This window comes from Hemicordylus capensis, chromosome 15 (genome assembly GCF_027244095.1).
Source record: "Hemicordylus capensis ecotype Gifberg chromosome 15, rHemCap1.1.pri, whole genome shotgun sequence".
NCBI classification, from domain to species: Eukaryota; Metazoa; Chordata; class Lepidosauria; order Squamata; family Cordylidae; genus Hemicordylus; species Hemicordylus capensis.
Window position 1 is genome coordinate 6466520 of NC_069671.1, and position 18263 is coordinate 6484782.

At 44.2% G+C, this 18263-nt stretch overlaps 1 protein-coding gene across 3 annotated transcripts in view; it reads left to right on the plus strand.

The window, feature by feature from the left end:
* Window positions 1-18263, plus strand: part of DGCR8 (DGCR8 microprocessor complex subunit) — a 22593-nt gene continuing 4330 nt past the window's right edge. Inside the window, exons 1-13 of one of the 3 annotated variants that reach the window (XM_053280345.1) lie at window positions 1-264; window positions 3532-4535; window positions 4955-5114; window positions 8068-8210; window positions 8792-9074; window positions 9753-9950; window positions 12598-12699; window positions 13731-13829; window positions 14563-14645; window positions 15896-15996; window positions 16943-17049; window positions 17773-17900; window positions 18110-18223. In XM_053280345.1, coding sequence (XP_053136320.1) covers window positions 3813-4535; window positions 4955-5114; window positions 8068-8210; window positions 8792-9074; window positions 9753-9950; window positions 12598-12699; window positions 13731-13829; window positions 14563-14645; window positions 15896-15996; window positions 16943-17049; window positions 17773-17900; window positions 18110-18223 — 2241 coding nt within the window. In that variant the 5' untranslated portion in view covers window positions 1-264; window positions 3532-3812. The remainder of the gene's footprint in view (window positions 265-3531; window positions 4536-4954; window positions 5115-8067; window positions 8211-8791; window positions 9075-9752; window positions 9951-12597; window positions 12700-13730; window positions 13830-14562; window positions 14646-15895; window positions 15997-16942; window positions 17050-17772; window positions 17901-18109; window positions 18224-18263) is intronic. The other 2 variants (XM_053280346.1, XM_053280348.1) reach the window with 2 other exon arrangements.

The following is an 18263-nucleotide window of genomic DNA, read 5'->3' on the forward strand; positions in this document are numbered from 1 at the left end:
CGGGAGAAGGCCCCGGCCCAAAGCCGCCCCCCCGTTGGGAATGAGAGGCGTTCCAAGATGGCGGCCGCGGCGGCGGCAACAGCGGCGAGGAGGCGGCCCCTGTGAGGGCGCCGGGGAGGGAAGGCGGGGGAAGCCGCAGCGCCCGAGGAGAAGACGACGAGGAGGAGGTGGAGGAGGCCCTTCCCCCGTTGGCCTGGTGGTGGTGGGGAGAGCAGGAAAAAGGCGAGCCCTGGAGGAGCGGCAGGGACTCCGGGCATGGCCCAGGTGGGTGCCGGGCCTGCGGGCTCCGGCAGCAGCGGCGGCGGCAGAGCGCGGTGAAGAACGGGGCCTGGCCGCCTCCCTGCACCGGCCCTGAGGAAACACGGAGAGCCCACTCGGCCCAGTCCGTCGGGCCAGCTGCGCTCGGGCGCGGGGGAGGCGAACGCCGCTGTGTGGGACTACAATCCCCATAATTCTTGGCCATTGCGGCTGGGGATGCTGGGAGTTGTAGTCCTTAAAACGTAGCTGGTGGGCCGAGGTTTTGCCGCCCCGAGGGTCTCTTAACAAGGCTGCTGCGGTAGGATCTGGGATGTGAAGGGAGGCTGGGTCACCTGCTCGCTCTTGGCAGGCGGGGAAACTCGCGGCTTGCCCCTGGCTTCTCCGTTTGGCAAGCCAGCCTGAAAAGAGGCCTGTGGCCCAGGGAAGGCTTGATCCGCGGGTGAGGTCCCCCAGATGTTGCTGGACTCCAACCTTGGGTGAGGTCCCCCAGATGTTGCTGGACTCCAACTCCCATGATCCTCAGGCACAATGGCCCTAGGGGATTATGGGAGTTGGAGTCCAGCAACATCTGGGGGGGCCAAGCTTGAGGATTCCTCTGACTTAATCGATTTATTTGGGCTCAAGCTTTTGGGAACTCGAAGGGTTCCTAGGAAGCTGCCTTATACGGAGTCAAGTGCTTGGTTTGTCTGGTTCAGCATTACCTACCCTAACTGGCAGTGGCTCTTCAGGTTTTCAGACAGGAGTACCTCTCAGCCCCACCTGGAGATGCTGCCAGGGTTTGAACCTGGGACCTTCTGCATGCAAAACAGGGGCTCTACCAATGAGCTATGGCCCCATCTCAGTACAGTGGTCCCTCGACTTACAAACTACTCGACATAAGTATTTTTCGAGTTACAAACGGCAGTTTTAGATCCGGTTTTAGATGCGGTTTCCTCGACTTACAAATTTTTAGATGGGGTTTCCTCGACTTACGAATTTTACATGCGGTTTCCTTGACTTGCCTGCCTGTTTACTGCCTATTTATTCTTGAAAAGAAATGTTCCTGTGCAGTTTGCAAGTCTTACTGGGGGTCTGGGTCTTTTTTCTAGGCTCCGGAACGCATTAATCCGTTCCCAATGCATTCCTATGGGAAACCGCTTTTCGGCTTACGAATTTTTCGACTTACAAATGTGCATTCGGAACGGATTAATTTCGTAAGTAGAGGGACCACTGTACAGGAATTTTTCTCATCTCTTTCTGGAGATACCAGGGACTTAACCTGGACCTTTTGTATGCAAAGCAGATGTTCTTTCTCATATCCTTGGTCCATGTAGCTCAGTTTTGTCCACACACTTATTGGCAGCAGCTCTCCAGAAATGCACATTGCCCCTTGCCCACCGCCACCCCTGCTTTTTGTGCCATCACTACTTGCACTTGTGTCCCCATCTTTTCAAATACATAAATTCAGCCATGGGAGGAGCAGGGAGTGGAATATGGTGGGCTGTGCTTAGACTGTCTCTTCTGTCTCCTTTTTCTCCAGTTTTACTTTGTTTTGAAAAATACTGTGTGGTGTGATTCTTCTGATATATTTGGCGAAAATATATCTGCATTTTGGTAAAAGTGAGAGTTGAGCAGATTCATTTCATCCAGCTGGGTTTTGTGAGGTGGGCGAGGGGAATAATTCCTTCATCCCCTGCTGGCAGGAGGACTTAAAAATCCTCCATTTGAGTTAACATTGAGGGAATTGGAGAAATCCGTTAGCAACAGGTAAGACATTCCCCATCTCCTCTTTTTCCGTGGTCATTGAAAGGAGAAATATGTCTTTAAAATACAATGTATTTGATCACTCTCTGGTTTTGATGTAGGGTTTTAGAAGAGTAGCAGTAAAATAATGTTTTGCAATATGAATTATCCTTGGTAGAAACTCTTCAGAATACATATATGCAGTCTTGTGAGCAGAACCCATTGAGAAGCATGCTGGATTTCACCCATTAATTACCAGACGCACCTGAAGGCCACTTAAAATGAATTTTATGCATCCAGTTTGGCAAACTGCTCCAACTAACATGCAAAGTGTCATGTGTCTTGCTTTGGGTATATGCTGCAGCAAGCCCAGCTTGACAGCCAGTGTTCCCTCTAATAGGGATTCCCAGATGTTGTTGACCACAACTCTCAGAATCTGGCTTTTGCTTGGGGATTCTGGGAGTTGTAGTCATCAACATCTGGGAATCCCTGTTAGAGGGAGCACTGTGAGGTAGGTTCCTCAGAGCCTATGTGCAGCAGAATAATAATAGTTAGACTTCATTTGTGCAAACTACCTTTAGGGCTTTTATAATGGAAAGGTAGGGTAAGAATTGGAGATCGATATTTATGTAGCACTTGGTATACACTTTTAGTCTGTAAGGTCGGCCACTGTTGCTAACTCCTGGCATGAGGCTTACCTAAGGTGCACAGCTCAGTTGATCTGAAGTGGGGTCATCTTCCTCTAAGCTTGCAATTATATAGAGCAAGAGGACCTTTAAAAGAACTGGTCTTAGAGTGTCGTTATGTGCTACCGGTACTCTAGCCAATCTGTGTGTGTGGAAAGATGTGCATGAGAAGGAACATGCCATTTCCTACACAGAGGTTGTGTCCTTGCATGAGATCTGTCTTGTGTAAAGTGGCCAAATTTCCTGTGATAGTTCGTGTTGGTCTCTATTTGCTGTAAGTCACTGGGCTTATTCAAATTCAGGAATGGAATTGCTCCTGTATGTTGACTCTGGATTTCAAATAGGTGGGGGTTTTTTGGTTTGTAAATACAGATGTGAACTAATAGTAATAAGAACATAAGAAAAGCCCTGCTGGATCAGGCCCAAGGCCTATCTAGTCCAGCATCTTCTGTGTCTGCTTAGAACTGTTATATTTTTATTAGTAGGCAGCCAAAGGTTCCTTTAGAGAGAGGAGCAATTTATTTCTAATTGTAGGCAGAATGAAAGTCCCTTCATTACTAGTTTTTCATAACTGTGGGATAGTAACAGTGTTTTGAAAACTATTTTGCAATCTGTTGTTCAGTCGTAAAGCAAGTTGCCTATATTTGTGTGGCCCTGTTTAAAAATGTTTTGTGTTTTTCACTTGCATGTTCACATCAGTTCAGTGGACATAAATATTACTTTTTAGAATACATTGGTGGATGTGATGCTGTTTGGCAGCATGTAGATACCCGGACGTCATTCAGAGTTTTATGTAGTGGAATTAGGCTTTATAATGATGGGAAATCAAAGCTTTTCTGTGACGATGATTTTTTTTTCTTTGTAGGTTGAAAGAAGAAAAGGACATCCGCATGCAGCCCACGAAGATCCTCTCTGCTTCAACCTCAGTTATTTAAGCTGAATGCATTGTGATTTCCAGTAATTGAGACAGTGATTCTGAAAGCTGTCTACATTAATGAAAAGAACAATGTAGTCAGCTTAATTGAATCATCAGTGTTGCATATTGAATAGAGCATGACAAAACCTATCTTGATGGACTCCTGCATGTTAGGAATATAGGTTATATACCTTTTTAAAAAAATTAAAGCCTTGTTTTTGTAAGTTTTAATGATGGAGAATTACGAAAGTGCACCTCCCCTTCCGGTAGAGCCAGCAACAGAAGTGAATGTGGAGAACGCTTCCTGTCCCCCACCACTACCGCCTAATGAACAGCCTCCACCACCTCCCCTGCAAACGTCCAGTGACGCAGAGGTAATGGACGTTGGCTCTGGTGGTGATGGACAGTCAGAGACCCCCGCTGGGGACGCGCACACTGTCGACAGGACACAGCTCCTCACAAAGGGATCTTCGTGCTACAAAAGTCGTCTTCTCATAGACCCTAATAGAGACCAAAGCCCGAGAACTGCTCGTCACGCGCCTTCAGTTAGAAAGTTCACCCCTGATCTTAAGTTGCTTAAGGATGTAAAGATTAGCGTTAGCTTTACAGAGAGCTGCAAAAGTAAAGACAGGAAAGTGCTGTATACTGGAGCAGAGCAGAATTATGAGACAGATTCAGACTTAGGGGTGAATAATGTCAATGGGGATGTGCATGTTTGTCCTTTTGGTGGGGGTAGTAATGGTCAGGCTACGCACGTAGCTGGTGAAAGTGATGACAAAAAGGATGATGAGAATGACGTAGATCAGGAAAAGCGAGTGGAGTATGCAGTTCTGGATGACTTAGAGGATTTTACTGACAATTTGATGGAAATAGATGAAGAAGGAGGGTTTACATCTAAAGCAATCGTTCAGAGAGATAAAGTGAATGAAGAAGCCTTGAACTATTCGTATGAGGTAAGTAAATTCTATTTCTAGTTTCTGGGTGGGGGGACGTGAGGGAGGAGTCATACAAACATTTGTCCGAAGTAGAAGTTTCTTCAGGTTGTATCTGTGTTGACTAAAATGTCTACAAAGGAAATAAAACAGTAACTGTTGTTAATTTGGGACATATTTTGGGGATTTAAGAACTTGAAAATCCAAACATATTTAGACAGCGGTAAGAATAGATGAGTTGTGCTAATGTTGTCTCGGCATGTAGGCTTTGAGCTTTAATCCCCTTCTTGAGTAGTGCTGACCCAAAACATGCCGCTTGGATTTAAATTGTCTTGCCATGGTTCCAGGAATTGGTAGATTTCTGTTGTTTTCGCTTGACTTGTCTGTGTAGTTGAGGAGAATAGCTATAGGGGCATGGTATCTGACAATGTGTTTTTCAGGATGAGTTTGATAATGATGTGGATGCTCTACTGGAAGAGGGCCTTTGTGTTCCAAAGAAAAGGAGAATTGACGAGAAATACGGAGGGGAGAGTGACCATCAGTCTGATGGAGAGACGAGTGTGCAGCCAATGATGACCAAAATAAAAACTGTTCTTAAAAGTAAGTTCTTCCAGAATCCAGTGTATCAATACTTTGTTCTGTGTAGATGTTTTGTTAATTAGTAGGCTTTAGTGCCTGTGAAGACCAGTTCTTAGAGGGAGTGGCTTCACTGACATGTGTTTTTTCACCCGGAAGTTCATGAAATCTCTGGTGGGTAGGAAGTGTTTGGCTAGAAGAGTCACGGGTTGTAAGCAGTGTTCTCTCTAATATTTTTCATCTGTGTGCGGAATGAGTTTTGTTCTGGGCGGGAGTATCAAGGCAGTGTGCGCGCACCTGCATTCAGAGTGGAGCCTTCCTGATTCAACCAGAGCAGGGTCTGAAATTAACTGAGCGGACATCAAAACTGATATTTTATGGTGAGAGCCAGCATAGCGAAGTGGTTAGAGTGTTGGGCTAGGACCGGTAAGACCAGAGTTCAAATCCCCATTCAACCAAGAAGCTCACTTGGTGACTCTGGACCAGTCACGTATCCCTCAGCCTAACCTACCTCACAGGGTTGTTGTGAGGATAAAAATAATGATGTACACTGCTCTGAGCTCCTCAGAAGAAGAGCGGGATATAAACGTAATAAATAAATAAAACCCGTGGTGGGAGCACAACTTAGAAGGAATACTGGTTGCGAGGACTTCCTTGCATTGCATTAAAAAAAAAATCCTTACTCAGGATATGTTAGGTCAGAACTGCACAACTTGGGTCTCTCAGCTGTTGTTGGACTACAGTTCCCATCATCCCCAGCCACAGTGGCCAGTAGTTAGGGCCAAAGTGGTACAGCTCTGTGTCAGATGGACCTTGAGCATGAAGCTTGCAGAGATAAGATTCAGCATCTCACTTCAGAATGTTGTGAGGGATATCATAGTTGTCGTGCTGTTATAAAGTACAGGGAATGGGGAGTATGCAAGCACTCTCAGAATGAAGAGAATTATCCATAGAATAGCAGCTAGTGCTTTATATAGCAGTTAAATGCCTTATACTGTTGGTGTTGCTCATAATTTGCCCACATCTATTCATGTTTACACAGAAATAAGCCCTACTGAATTCAGTGGGACTTACTGTTGAATAAGTGTATGTAGTATTGCATCCTAAATAAACTTAAATCAATGATGTGGGAAAACATCTTAAATGTTTTGCCTGAATCAAACAGCTGGAATTCAAAATGAGGTGGGTTTTTGTTTTGTTTTTGCGATTAATAAATGGTAACGATTAATTAAGGCCTTCATCCTGCTCAAGGCAGCCATGCCATAGGTGCAGAAAATGGACATTCACATGGTCCATGTGAATGCAGTCGTCCTTTGCCTATTGCAAGTTTCCCAGTCGCGGATGTGAGTATCTGCAACTGGGCAATTGTGATCGCCCTCACAAACTGCGACCTGAGTATTCACAATTTGGAGAGGCTTTTTTAATTTGGGGGGGGGGTTTGCAGGTTTGGGGGGGGTCATTTCTGTGGGTCGGGGTGATTTTCAGGGGCTCTGTTTTTCTTTCTTTTACCGCTGCCACTGTGCGGCAGTGAGGACAGCAGCAAGAGCTCTGCTCACCTCCCGAATGGATGCACCTGATCTGTAACATTTAGGAGGAAAGCAGGCCTTTGTAAGGCATTCTTTCGCCATCCCCACTGTCCTACTGTTTGGGAGGCAGGCAGAGCTCTCGCTGCCGTCTCTGCTGCCTGTTGCCACACAGCAGCAGCAGTAAAAGTAAAAAAAAACTTTAACTTTCTCTCCCTCCAGTCGGGGGATTTTTTTTGGCCGTGATTCTCCTAACCCCATTTCCCATTCATAACAATGTTGCCCCAACTGTAAATTCGCCAACTGTGAAGTTTCCCCAGAACTGAACCCTCACGGTTGGCAAGGGGTGACTGCAATACGATAGAATTAAGAGAAATTTCCCTTATTCTCCCCCCCTTTGCTCTCCAGTGAAAGAAGTGGTATTAAAAGGTATAGATAAAAAGGATGATCTGTAAAGAACATTAGTTTTAATAATGAATTATTGGAGCATAATATGATTAGTTTTAAGTGAGAGTAAAAGAGAGGGTGGAATAATCAGCCCAGCCTTTTAAAGTTAACGTGGTATTTAACAATCTTTTGTCCACTGAGTTAAATAGCACTGGTTTACACACATGCTTTCAATCATACCTGAAAAATGTAGTCGTCATGTTGCCACCTTCATAGAAAATTAATTCAAGAGAACTTTAAAATATTTCTGCAGCATTTCTATGGTGTGTTCCTGCAGCATTTCTATGGTACGTTTCTATGGTCTTGGATTACAGCTGTCTTTTCCACTGGATTGCTTTCTTTATATTGATGAAATCAATGAAGAATGCTTCTGGTCAAACATACAACATTTTAGATGTCTTTTTGAGGACCTTAAAAGAAGTTGTTGTTTGTTTAAAGTGTAAGGTAACTTTAGTTTTTTATCCTGCAAGTTACTTCATTGTTGGAAGGAAAGAGGGTCACATATTTTCTTCATCAAATTGAAATATGGAATATTTGTTGCAGTTACATACCTTCACCAGAATAGCTTTAGGTGGGAGCAACACGTCACACCAATATTATGGAAAGCGTATGGCTTGCTTCCAAAAGATGGTTCCTAAGGTGGCCATAGAAGTTTCTCCTTGGAAAGCAAGATAATGGAATCTGAACTATCTTTCTGTGAAACTTGGCATGGGGCTTTGGTGTGCCTTTGCCTGGCTCAAGTGGCAGCAGAGCTCTTCAACATTCCTGAGCTACAGAATCTTTGGTTGACCTCAGCCTGGCTTTTTTAATGGGGGCGGCGGGAGAGGAATTTCTTCTCCAGGTAAAGCTCTGAATTACATTGGCTTGAAGATATTAGGACTGCAGCCTTACAGTGTCATCTTCCAATCACTTTGGAATTCTAAGTTAATTATGGTGGAAGGATCTGTGTGTTAGAGACTTGTTTCTTAGAGTGAGACACTTGGTGTTTTTTTGTTTTGTTTTTTAAGGTCGTGGCCGCCCTCCTACAGAGCCCTTGCCTGATGGATGGATCATGACATTCCATAACTCGGGTATTCCTGTTTATCTGCACAGAGAATCCAGAGTTGTTACCTGGTCCAGACCTTACTTCTTGGGAACAGGAAGCATAAGGGTACAAGTAGAATTATTATGGGAAATTAAACTAACTAGGTTTTTAATTTTTCTGGAGTCTTGGTTTTGTAGGTGTGTTGCTGAGAGAATCACTGTATTTGTTGAGATTTTGTTAAGGGACTGTGTTCATGTCTGGCTTAATTAAGAGAAATCGAAACATAGGAGGCTGCCTTATACCATTGGTCCATCCAGATCAGTATTGTCTACACAGAATAGTAGTGGCTTCTCCAAGGTTGCAGGCAGGAGTCTCTCAGCCCTATCTTGGAGATGCCAGGGAGGGAAGAAGGAAAAGGAGATCAGTAAAAATCATTCTTTGTAGCATGTCCACAGCATTAATCTGATATCAGCCATTATTTAAGTTCTAGAACATGATTTAATTTCACAGCCTCTCACTCATTGCTATCTAGATTAGTTTATTAATGTTTCCTTGTAAGAATAATGCTAGCTGAAAATATAGTGAGTAATCTTCTTTAAAAAAAAAAAAAGTGCTCATTTACCAATGCAGGGCACAGTCCAATAGGTGGTGTGTGGTAATCTTGTGGTGGTTTGCATTTTAACTCCTAATTTATTTATTTTTTGCAGAAACATGATCCTCCTCTGAGTAGCATTCCTTGTTTGCATTACAAGAAAATGAAGGAAAACGAGGAAAGGGAACAAAGCAATGACATAACACCGAATGGTGAAGTATCGCCTATAAAACTCATGGACAAGTCTTTGGAATTGGACTGCCAAACAGAGGAGCCGGACTCCACTGCTGCCGATTCTGGGACTTTAGATGAGAGAGACCCTCCTGGCGGGGACGCAGCACAAGGAGCCTTAGGTCAAGTTAAGGCCAAAGTTGAAGTGTGCAAAGATGAATCGGTTGGTAAGTACAGTATGAAGATTGCATGTCTCAGGCTCCATACACACACACACACACACACACACACACACACACACACACACACCCCAGGATCTGCTAAGGAAAATGACCTTTAGATCTTCTTGGAGGGCAGGAATTTCTGGTGATCCTGTAGGAATTTACTGTAGGATTTGCTGCTTCATGAAAGAGTCAACTTCAAATGACTCTTTTGGGGCAAACCTTGCATTAATTACAATATACAAGGAAAATAAGTTTGTTTGTTTTTTTAAAGGCAACACACTTTACCACGCTGAATATAACAAAACAGTGGAAGCTGTTCATAGGAAACTGCCTTCTACAGAGTCAGACCCATGGTCCATCTAGCTCAGTATTGTGTACACAGACTGGCAGCGGCTCCTCCAGGGTTGCAGGCAGGAGTCTCTCTCTCTCTCTCTCTCTGACCTATCTTGGGGATGCTGCCAGGGAGGGACCCTGGGACATTCTGCAGGCAAGCAGGCAGGTGCTCTTCCCAGAGCGGCCCCATTCCCTAAGGGGAATATCTTAGTGCTCACATGTGTAGTCTCCCATTCAGATGCAATCCAGGGCAGACCCTGCTTAGCAAAGGAAATAATTCATGCTTGCTACCACAAGACCAGCTCTCCTCCTCCATCCCTTCACACTGAGGTTATCTATCTTTCTTAGATCTTGAAGATTTTAGACAATACCTTGAAAAGCGTTTTGATTTTGAGCAAGTAACTGTCAAAAAATTCAGAACTTGGGCCGAGAGGCGACAGTTCAACCGCGAGATGAAGAGGAAACAAGCCGAGTCGGAGCGGCCCATCTTGCCAGCCAATCAGAAGCTTATTACCTTGTCTGTCCAAGATGCACCTACAAAGAAAGGTATGGGATTTGGGGGTCTGTTCGGAATGTTTGTACTCAGCCCACAAGCCGAACTCTTCATGGTGGTGTCAAGAGGAGGGGGTTCTTCTCACTTTGTCTTGAGTGTTTGGAGGGCTACTCCTTCGAATATACACCACTTTTCGACAAAAGTGCTCAAAGCAAATAACCTAAAACAAATAAGATTGCTCCCTGTCCCCCAAAAGGATTAACAGTCTAAAAAGAAACAAGCTAGACACCAGCCACAGCCACTGGAGGGATGCTGTGCTGGGGCTGGATTGGGCCAGTTGCTCTCCCCCTGCTAAGTATAAGAGAAGCACCACTTTTAAAAGGGGCCTCTTTGTTCAGTTAGCAGGGTTATGCTCTGCTATAGCCCTGCTTAGACACTATAAACACTATCCAAAGAGCTATTTTAAGTGTGCGGAAGGACTTGCGTATGCACAGAGAGATTTCTGGATTGAAGCAGCACACTCTCATGTGATGACTCCTTTGTTTCCAGAGCACTTTTCCATGTGGCATTTTGCTGTTTGAGAAACATGGAATCGATTGTGGTGGCCTACAGATTTTGATCTGTATTATAAAATCAGTCCGCAAGTTACAAAAGTATGTGCTTTTTCCTCCTCCTCGGATACTTTTTAAAATGTATGTGCTAAGCTAGTTTGCTAGAAACGGGGAAAGCGAATTTTGTTTCAAACCTACTGGCTGTGAGATTTTTTTTGTCATTCATTTGAAGATGTCCATCACCAGATCTTAGTTGACCTGACCTCCTTGGGTTTGGTGGGGTGAAATTCAAACTACTGAATGCTTTTCAGTTTATGACGAAGAATCATAGGAAGCTGCCTTATACTGAGTCAGACCACTGGTTCATCTAGCTCAGTATTGTCTACCCAGACTGGCAGCAACTCACCCAAGTTTCAGGCTTCCCCAACTCTACCTATAGATACTAGGGATTGAACCCCGGACCTCCTGCATACAAAGCCGATGCTCTACCGCTGAGCTTACAGCCCCATCCCCGTGGTCTCCAAACCACAAGCCCTTTACCATGCAGCTTTGAGGGGTACGGGTTACACTGACTGTACCCATGAGCCAGTCCCCCTTTAAACAGATCAAACGTGGATTGAAGGCAGGCCTGAAGGGAAGTGTGTTTGGTGGAGTGGGCACGATCCCTCTCATCTGAACATGTTTCAGTCCTGTGCGTAGAGCTTACGGTAGCAAAATACCGTAGAGCAGTATCTCTCAACATTTTTGGAGTCATGGACCAGTACATTCTTCGTGTGCAGAGTTTCCCAGACCAGCAGTTAGTAAAGGGGTCACCACCCCCAGACACCCCCTCAAAACCCCCCCACCAATTTCAGGCTGGCTGTGGCTGCTCAAAATGAGCGTTATCCAGCAGCAAGGGCTGCCTGCCTAGAAATGAATTCTGGAGAGCTCCTGGCAACGGCAGCCCCCACCGGCCCAAATTTGTTTTTTTAGGGGGTCGTGGTTTTAAATTCCTCACGGACCAGTACTAAATGCTTCACGGACCGGCACTTGAGAAACACTGGTGTAGAGCCTTTACACTAGCATGCTTTGATGTTTTACCTTCTGCTGTGTTTGAAAGCAGGATCTTTAAAAGTCCCTTATGCGGAGCGGTTTTGTCCTTGCACATCAGGAGCTGTCAAGACATCCCATGTGCTATTATACTGTAGTTTCAACAAGGACACTTGTTATGGATTAATAGTGCCCCTCCTAGCCAATTACCCTGGCCACCCAGATGAATTCTAGGTTACCTATCTTTTATCTAACAGCGGTGACAAAACTACTTGTGCAGTTGCTAAGTTTTGTCTTGTTGCTATTAGAATTCGAAGTGAGAGAGTATCTGTATAGTTCGATTTCATAAGATTTACGAATACCTGGATTAGTTTATTGTTACTGTTTGGGCAGGATGTATTTATTTTTTTCTGGTCAGCGACCGTAAATAAACAGAACTGAACTGAGCTAAAACATTGCCGAAGGCAGCATCCTCCTCCTAAATTAGATGAGTCTGTATTGCTTGTCAGAAGCAGCATTGGACATGGAACATAAGCGGAATACATTATTTAAATATGAAACTGTAATCACCCCTGAACAGGCTGTTTGCAAACATCCAGTTCCTTTTTGAAGAAGGAAATATGGTTACAGGCTTGGGTTAAAACTAGACAAATGCTAGGTGAACTGGACGAACCCAAGTAGTCTGTGCTTGAACAGGCCATAAGTTAGCCCCTGCTAACTTGGCAAAGAGGCACCTTTTGACGTGGCGATCCTCTTTTATTTGGCAGCAGGAGAGTAACTGGCCCTCTCCACCCCCAGCACAGGACCTCCAGTGACTGTTGCTGGTCTCTATCTTGTGTTTCTTTTTAGATTGTGAACCCTTTGGGGACAGGGATCTATCTTATTTATTTGTTATTTCTCTGTGTAAGCTGCCCTGAGCTATTTTTGGAGGGGCGGTATAGAAATCGAATGAATGAATGAATAATAGAATGACTTTGCGCTTGAATAAGTGCTTTGCAATCGGGAGGCTCTTATCTCTTCCAATCTCTTCCAATCTAATGTTGGAAAGCGTTGCTGTCTCGTTTTGAGTCTCTTTGAGAGCTTCGCCACCAACTTTATTTTTTGTCTTTTATTTCTCTAGAGTTTGTTATTAATCCCAATGGGAAGTCTGAAGTTTGCATCCTGCATGAATATATGCAACGAGTCCTAAAGGTTCGCCCTGTTTACAATTTCTTTGAATGTGGTAAGTCCTCAGCATAGTATTTTTTTCCCCCTGGTTGGATAACAGTTAATTGCAATGCCTACATTATACTCTACTCTAGGAATTATGGAAGGGTGCACTGTTCCCTCTAAGAGAGATTCCCAGAGGTTGACTCCAACTCCCAGAATCCCAGGCTACAGTGGCTTTTGCTTAGGGATTATGGGAGTTGTAGTCAGCAACATCTGAGTTGTAGTCAGCAACATCTGAGAATCCCTCTTAGAAGGACCACTGGAAGGGTATGAGCCCAAGTACTTCAGAAACCTTGAAGGCCTGGGCAAGACCTCCTCCGCCTCGGATCTTTTGAAGGGTTGAAAGGGGATTCATTGCAATCTGCCCCCTTCCAGTTTTGCTAATTCAAAATGTTAATTGCCGCCAGATGGCCTTGAAAGCCATAAGGCATCAGGGTGTTGACCTGCTAACGCAGAATCTGGACGGAACTCAACTTAAGAATACACTTTACATCTATTATAAGATGTTCTGTGTTTGTGTGGGAACTGGATACTCCTTTTTCTGGCAGTTTCCCCAGCTTGCCATAATAAGATGACTTGGAAGAGTGGTAATTTTGATTTTGTGTGTCTGGGGTGGAAGCAACCTGTTTGCCTTACATTATGGCCAGAATAATACACTTGGGCTACCTAAGGAGAATGGATAATTCTTGGACATCTTGGTGTAGGAGCCTAGGATGCTGCCTTATACCGAGTCAGACCATTGCTCCATCTAGCGCACTATTTTCTACAGAGACTGGCGTTCAAAGGTTTCAGGCAGAGTCTTCCCCAGCCCAACCTGGAGATGCTGCCAGGAAGTGAACCTGGGACCTTCTGCATACAGAGCAGATGCTCTGTATCTCTCTCCCCATCCCCTAAGGGGAAGGTCTTACCATGCCGACATGTCCCCCATCCAAATGCAAACCAGGGCATACCCCACTTAGCAAACAGGACAATTCTGGTTCTCTCGCCTAGGGCTAGAGTTGCTTAGGACATTGTGACTTTCAGTTCTGTCTCTTTCTTTTGAAGAAAACCCAAGTGAGCCTTTTGGAGCCTCGGTTATTATCGATGGAGTGACTTACGGGGCAGGAACTGCAAGCAGCAAAAAACTTGCCAAGAATAAAGCTGGTAATAGAAACCGGTTTAAGTAACAGCTGTTGAATATCTGTGCTTGTTGCCTAGTCCTGATAGCGCTGCAGTCCAAAGCACACTTGTTTGTCAGTTGGCATCAACGGGACTCACTCCCTGGTCAGTGTGTACAGGCAGACCTCATTACTCACAGGGGTTCTGCGGAAAGAGGGTTTTAAAGAAAGAAATGAGCCACAAAATGGCAGCTGGAAGTGACTTATGTGGTTACTTCCAGCCCTCTAGAACTGTGGATGTGTGGGTTTTAACCCTTTAGTATCCACAGATAGTTGAAAATGTGTGTTGAATGAGACCCCTGTGAATAGCCAGGTTCTACTGTATAGGCCTAGGATGCAAGGTGGAGATTAATCTGTAGCTTTAATGGGTAGAATGGCGTGTAACTTCCTTAAATGATGAAAGCATTGCCTTAAACGAGTGTGTGGTTAAAACCTAGTTCTGCTGCTTAAATTCTGTGGTGTGGAGTGTAAATGAGTCCAGAGACAAACCCTTTGACTTGCAAGTAAAGCAATAGTGTCCATGAGGAAAGAACTCCTACTTAATGTTGGTTCTATAAATGCCACGCAGACATACTCTGGAAAAACTAATCCAGGATTTCTCTCACTATAGATCTTTTCCTTATTATAAAATATTTGAATGTTTTCATTATGACTATCTATGTTCTTGAGAGAATATGTAGGTTTTCGGAGGTCTTAACTGGCGCAATTTATTTCTACAGCCCGAGCTACACTGGAAATCCTCATTCCTGACTTTGTTAAACAGACCTCTGAGGAGAAGCCCAAAGATAGTGAGGAGCTAGAGGTATGATTTACAGCACAATCCTATACAAGTCTACTTGGAAGTAAGCCTCACTGATTTCAATGGGACTTACTCCCAAATAAGGATATGTACAGTTGTAGCTTTAATTGAGTTTTTTATTTTATTTTATTTTATTTTTGTTTGTTTGATTGTTTGTGTACCCCCTGACTCCAGAGGCTGCAGGTTGTTCACAAAAATCTAACACATTTAGAAATTACAGCAACTAAAAAAATCTAAACAGCAATTAAAAACTTAAAACTCAAAAGTTTAAAACTTTCAAAAAATTTCACTGCAAAATGATACTGTTCATGTTTTGTTTGAAGAATTTACTAGTATTGCTGTATGTATATGTGTGATTTGAAGAGACATCTTGTTAGTATAAAACACTTAATGGTTTGTATATAACAGACATGAACAGGTTTGTGTTTTCTTTAAAAAATAATAATAATCAAGTTTTCTGGTAGAGGATTACCTCCCCAGCACTAAGTAGTTTCTCTCTAGTTAGTGTACACATTTAATACAACAGAGTGCTGGCGAGGGAAATGCGGTGGAAGGGGTAATTGCACCCTCCCCCGCCCTTAAGGGAACACCCCCGCCCCCTCCAAAAGCCGAAACTGCCCCAGTGGCCGAAACGTTTCGGAGGCCTCTCTAATGGCCTCTGAAATGTTTCGGGCTCAAACCTAGTATGGGGAGTTGCACCAGTATCATGTTGGTGGCTTCACGTTGCAGTCCTTCTATTAGATCAAGAGTAAGCAGCGCGCCCTGCTTTGTGACAGAATGGAGCGTTGGTTTCACTTACCGTGAAGGCTTCTCCTTGTTGCTGGGATCGAGGACACCTCGACCCACCCTCTTGAGGTCCTTGCCTGTTCCTGGTTGACCATCTGAGTTCTTGGTATTCGTGTTTTCAGGGGGATTAAGCCCGGGTCTGTATTTTATCTTACTCTGTATAATTCTGCCTTGTTATGATCTATTACTCTTCTGTATGGTATGTTAAAGTTAACGTTACATTTGTGCCTTTCGCCGCACCTCGGACCAAAAGAAATGGGCGGGGTTATCCCCCTCAGCTTCAAGTAGGCGTAGCTTTATTTCTATCCAATCAACTGTCCTGCCTTGGAGCTTACGGGAAGGATAACCCAGAGGTTTCCTCGGTCCCAGCAACAGAGAATTCCATTCTTAACGACTTAACATTTGACGCAAAGGCAAAGAATCCTGTCTGGCCATTAAGTGATGCTGCTCTATCAATTCTGTTGTAGTATTTTAACCATATCAGTATTGAGGACTCACGGGTATATGAACTGACCAGTAAAGCTGGACTCTTGTCTCCATATCAAATCCTTCATGAGTGCCTTAAAAGGTATGTTGTGTAGTGCTAATCGGTGTTCTAATTTTATTTTTTTTCCATCTGTGTGCAGAATGAGTTTTGTTCTGGGCAGCAGTATCAAGGCAGTGTGTGCGAACATATATTCAGAGTGGGGCCTTCCTGATACAATCTGAGCGAGATCTAAAATTAACAGAGGGGTTAATTTTAAGGGTGGGGGGAAACTTGTGTGTGCGCACACTCCTTAGAGGGAACATTGGTGCTAATGTAAACTCAAGGGGGTATCCCAGCAAGAGGAGGCTTTTTTTTTCCTGTATGAAGAGCCTTATCTCATCTGTCGCTATCGTGACACTGGCACGAGCAGTGCCACCAATATCATCTCTGAAAGATGTTTATAGATGACCTCTTATCTGGGGAAGCTGCCCACCAACAATAGTGGGGCCACCCTTTGGAGATGTGGGCCTAGGAGCTAGACCCTGTAACAAACCCTAGTGCCAGGTATGTCCTAGCATCTCCTCTGGGGGCACTGTGACCGAGCAAGTATCTGGCTCTATAAACCCAACAATTTCGCACACTCCTGCATGGTTGCTTAGAGTAAATCAAATCCCTTGTTGGGGAGGTCAGTGGTTGGGAATGCAGTATTTTCCCCATGAAAAGTTGCCTAAAAGTTTGCTTGCATGGCCCTGTGATACCAGTGCACTCTACACCAAGAGTGGGCAACTTCCGGCTGGTCTTGCAGCCCTGAAAGTTCACCTTGGCACGTGTTCATGGAGAGGTGCAGGGTTCTCTCATAAGCTTTTTAATTTATTTAAATTGAGCACAGTCCTGCCCGATGAAACACTTCTGTCCCATTGGCTGACAGGGAAGAGAGTTAAGGGTGTTTTTAATTTCCCCTATGAAATTGCTGCGATCTTACGTCTGTCAGTGGGTTTTATATTGCTTGGCTAAGTTGCTTACAATATCCATCCAATCTACCCTTCAGAAACCATGGAATGGGTGATACGTCCATTAAGTTTGAAGTGATTCCTGGTAAAAACCAGAAGAGCGAGTATGTCATGACTTGTGGGAAGCACACCGTGCGAGGCTGGTGTAAGTAGGAAGGCTGGCTGGACAACCCCAGCCCCATGAGAAGTTGTGTCCCTCTCTAATCTTTACGTCACTGTGTAGCGTCTGCAGCAGCTTCTTATTTCCCCGAGTCCTGGTTGGTGCTTATTCTGCTAAGTATAAAAGTCTCCTAGCCATTGTAGCAAGGGATGATGGGAGTTGTAGTCTAACAACATCTGGGGATACTTTTGAGAAGCCCTGCTGTCCTCGGCTCTGTCTTTCTTGGGTATTCGAGGTGCATCGTGGGTGGTGGTGTTTTTTGTTTTGTTTTGTTTTAGCACTGAAGAAGCAGTCGCTGCCACCAAGATCTTGCTGGCCCTCACAGTTAGTAATTGTCCTGATGTTGTGAGAGGGCTGGCAAACAGAACGAGGACATGGGTTGGGAATGGGGCGAGACATGCGCAAAGTGAGGCAACTACGTTTCCTGAATAATTCTGGAATTTCATAAATATATTTTAAAACATAAAAAAAAATAAAAGCTCAGCAGAAACAGAAGGGAAGAGCTTTTTAAAAACCAAACATGAATATAATTCAGCAAAGCAGATGCCGACATTTCTTAATTAATAAGGGTAATGCATGATGGGAATTAGGCAGAGCACACTTGCTTGCCTGCACTAAATGTCGCTTCTACACAAACTGTCCATCTCTTCAAAACTGAATCTAGGGGACTGATCTTCAACCTTTTGCTTTTTAATGATGGTGAAACAGGTAAAAATAAGAGAGTTGGAAAACAGTTGGCATCTCAGAAAATCCTTCAGCTGCTTCACCCGCATGTGAAAAACTGGGGTTCTTTATTGCGCATGTACGGTAGAGAGAGCAGTAAGATGGTTAAGCAGGTAAGGGTTGCACATTTGTTTTCTCAGTGTATTACAATAGGGGTGTGTGAGTTGGGGAGGGGTGTGTGTGTTTTCTTGTTTTGCTCTCACAATATTGGAATAGCTTGTCCCATCCCTATAATTTCTGAAAAGTAATGTTCCTGACCTGCTGAAAATGAAAATGCTCCATGACCGCTCCTCCTGTAATCTTCTGTTATGGTACCATGCAGGAGACCTCTGATAAAAGTGTGATAGAACTTCAGCAGTATGCCAAAAAGAACAAGCCAAATCTACACATTCTGAACAAGTTACAGGAAGAAATGAGGAAACTGGCACAAGAAAGGGTATGTTCTTAATGATTTTATAAACCATTTCTCAGCTCTC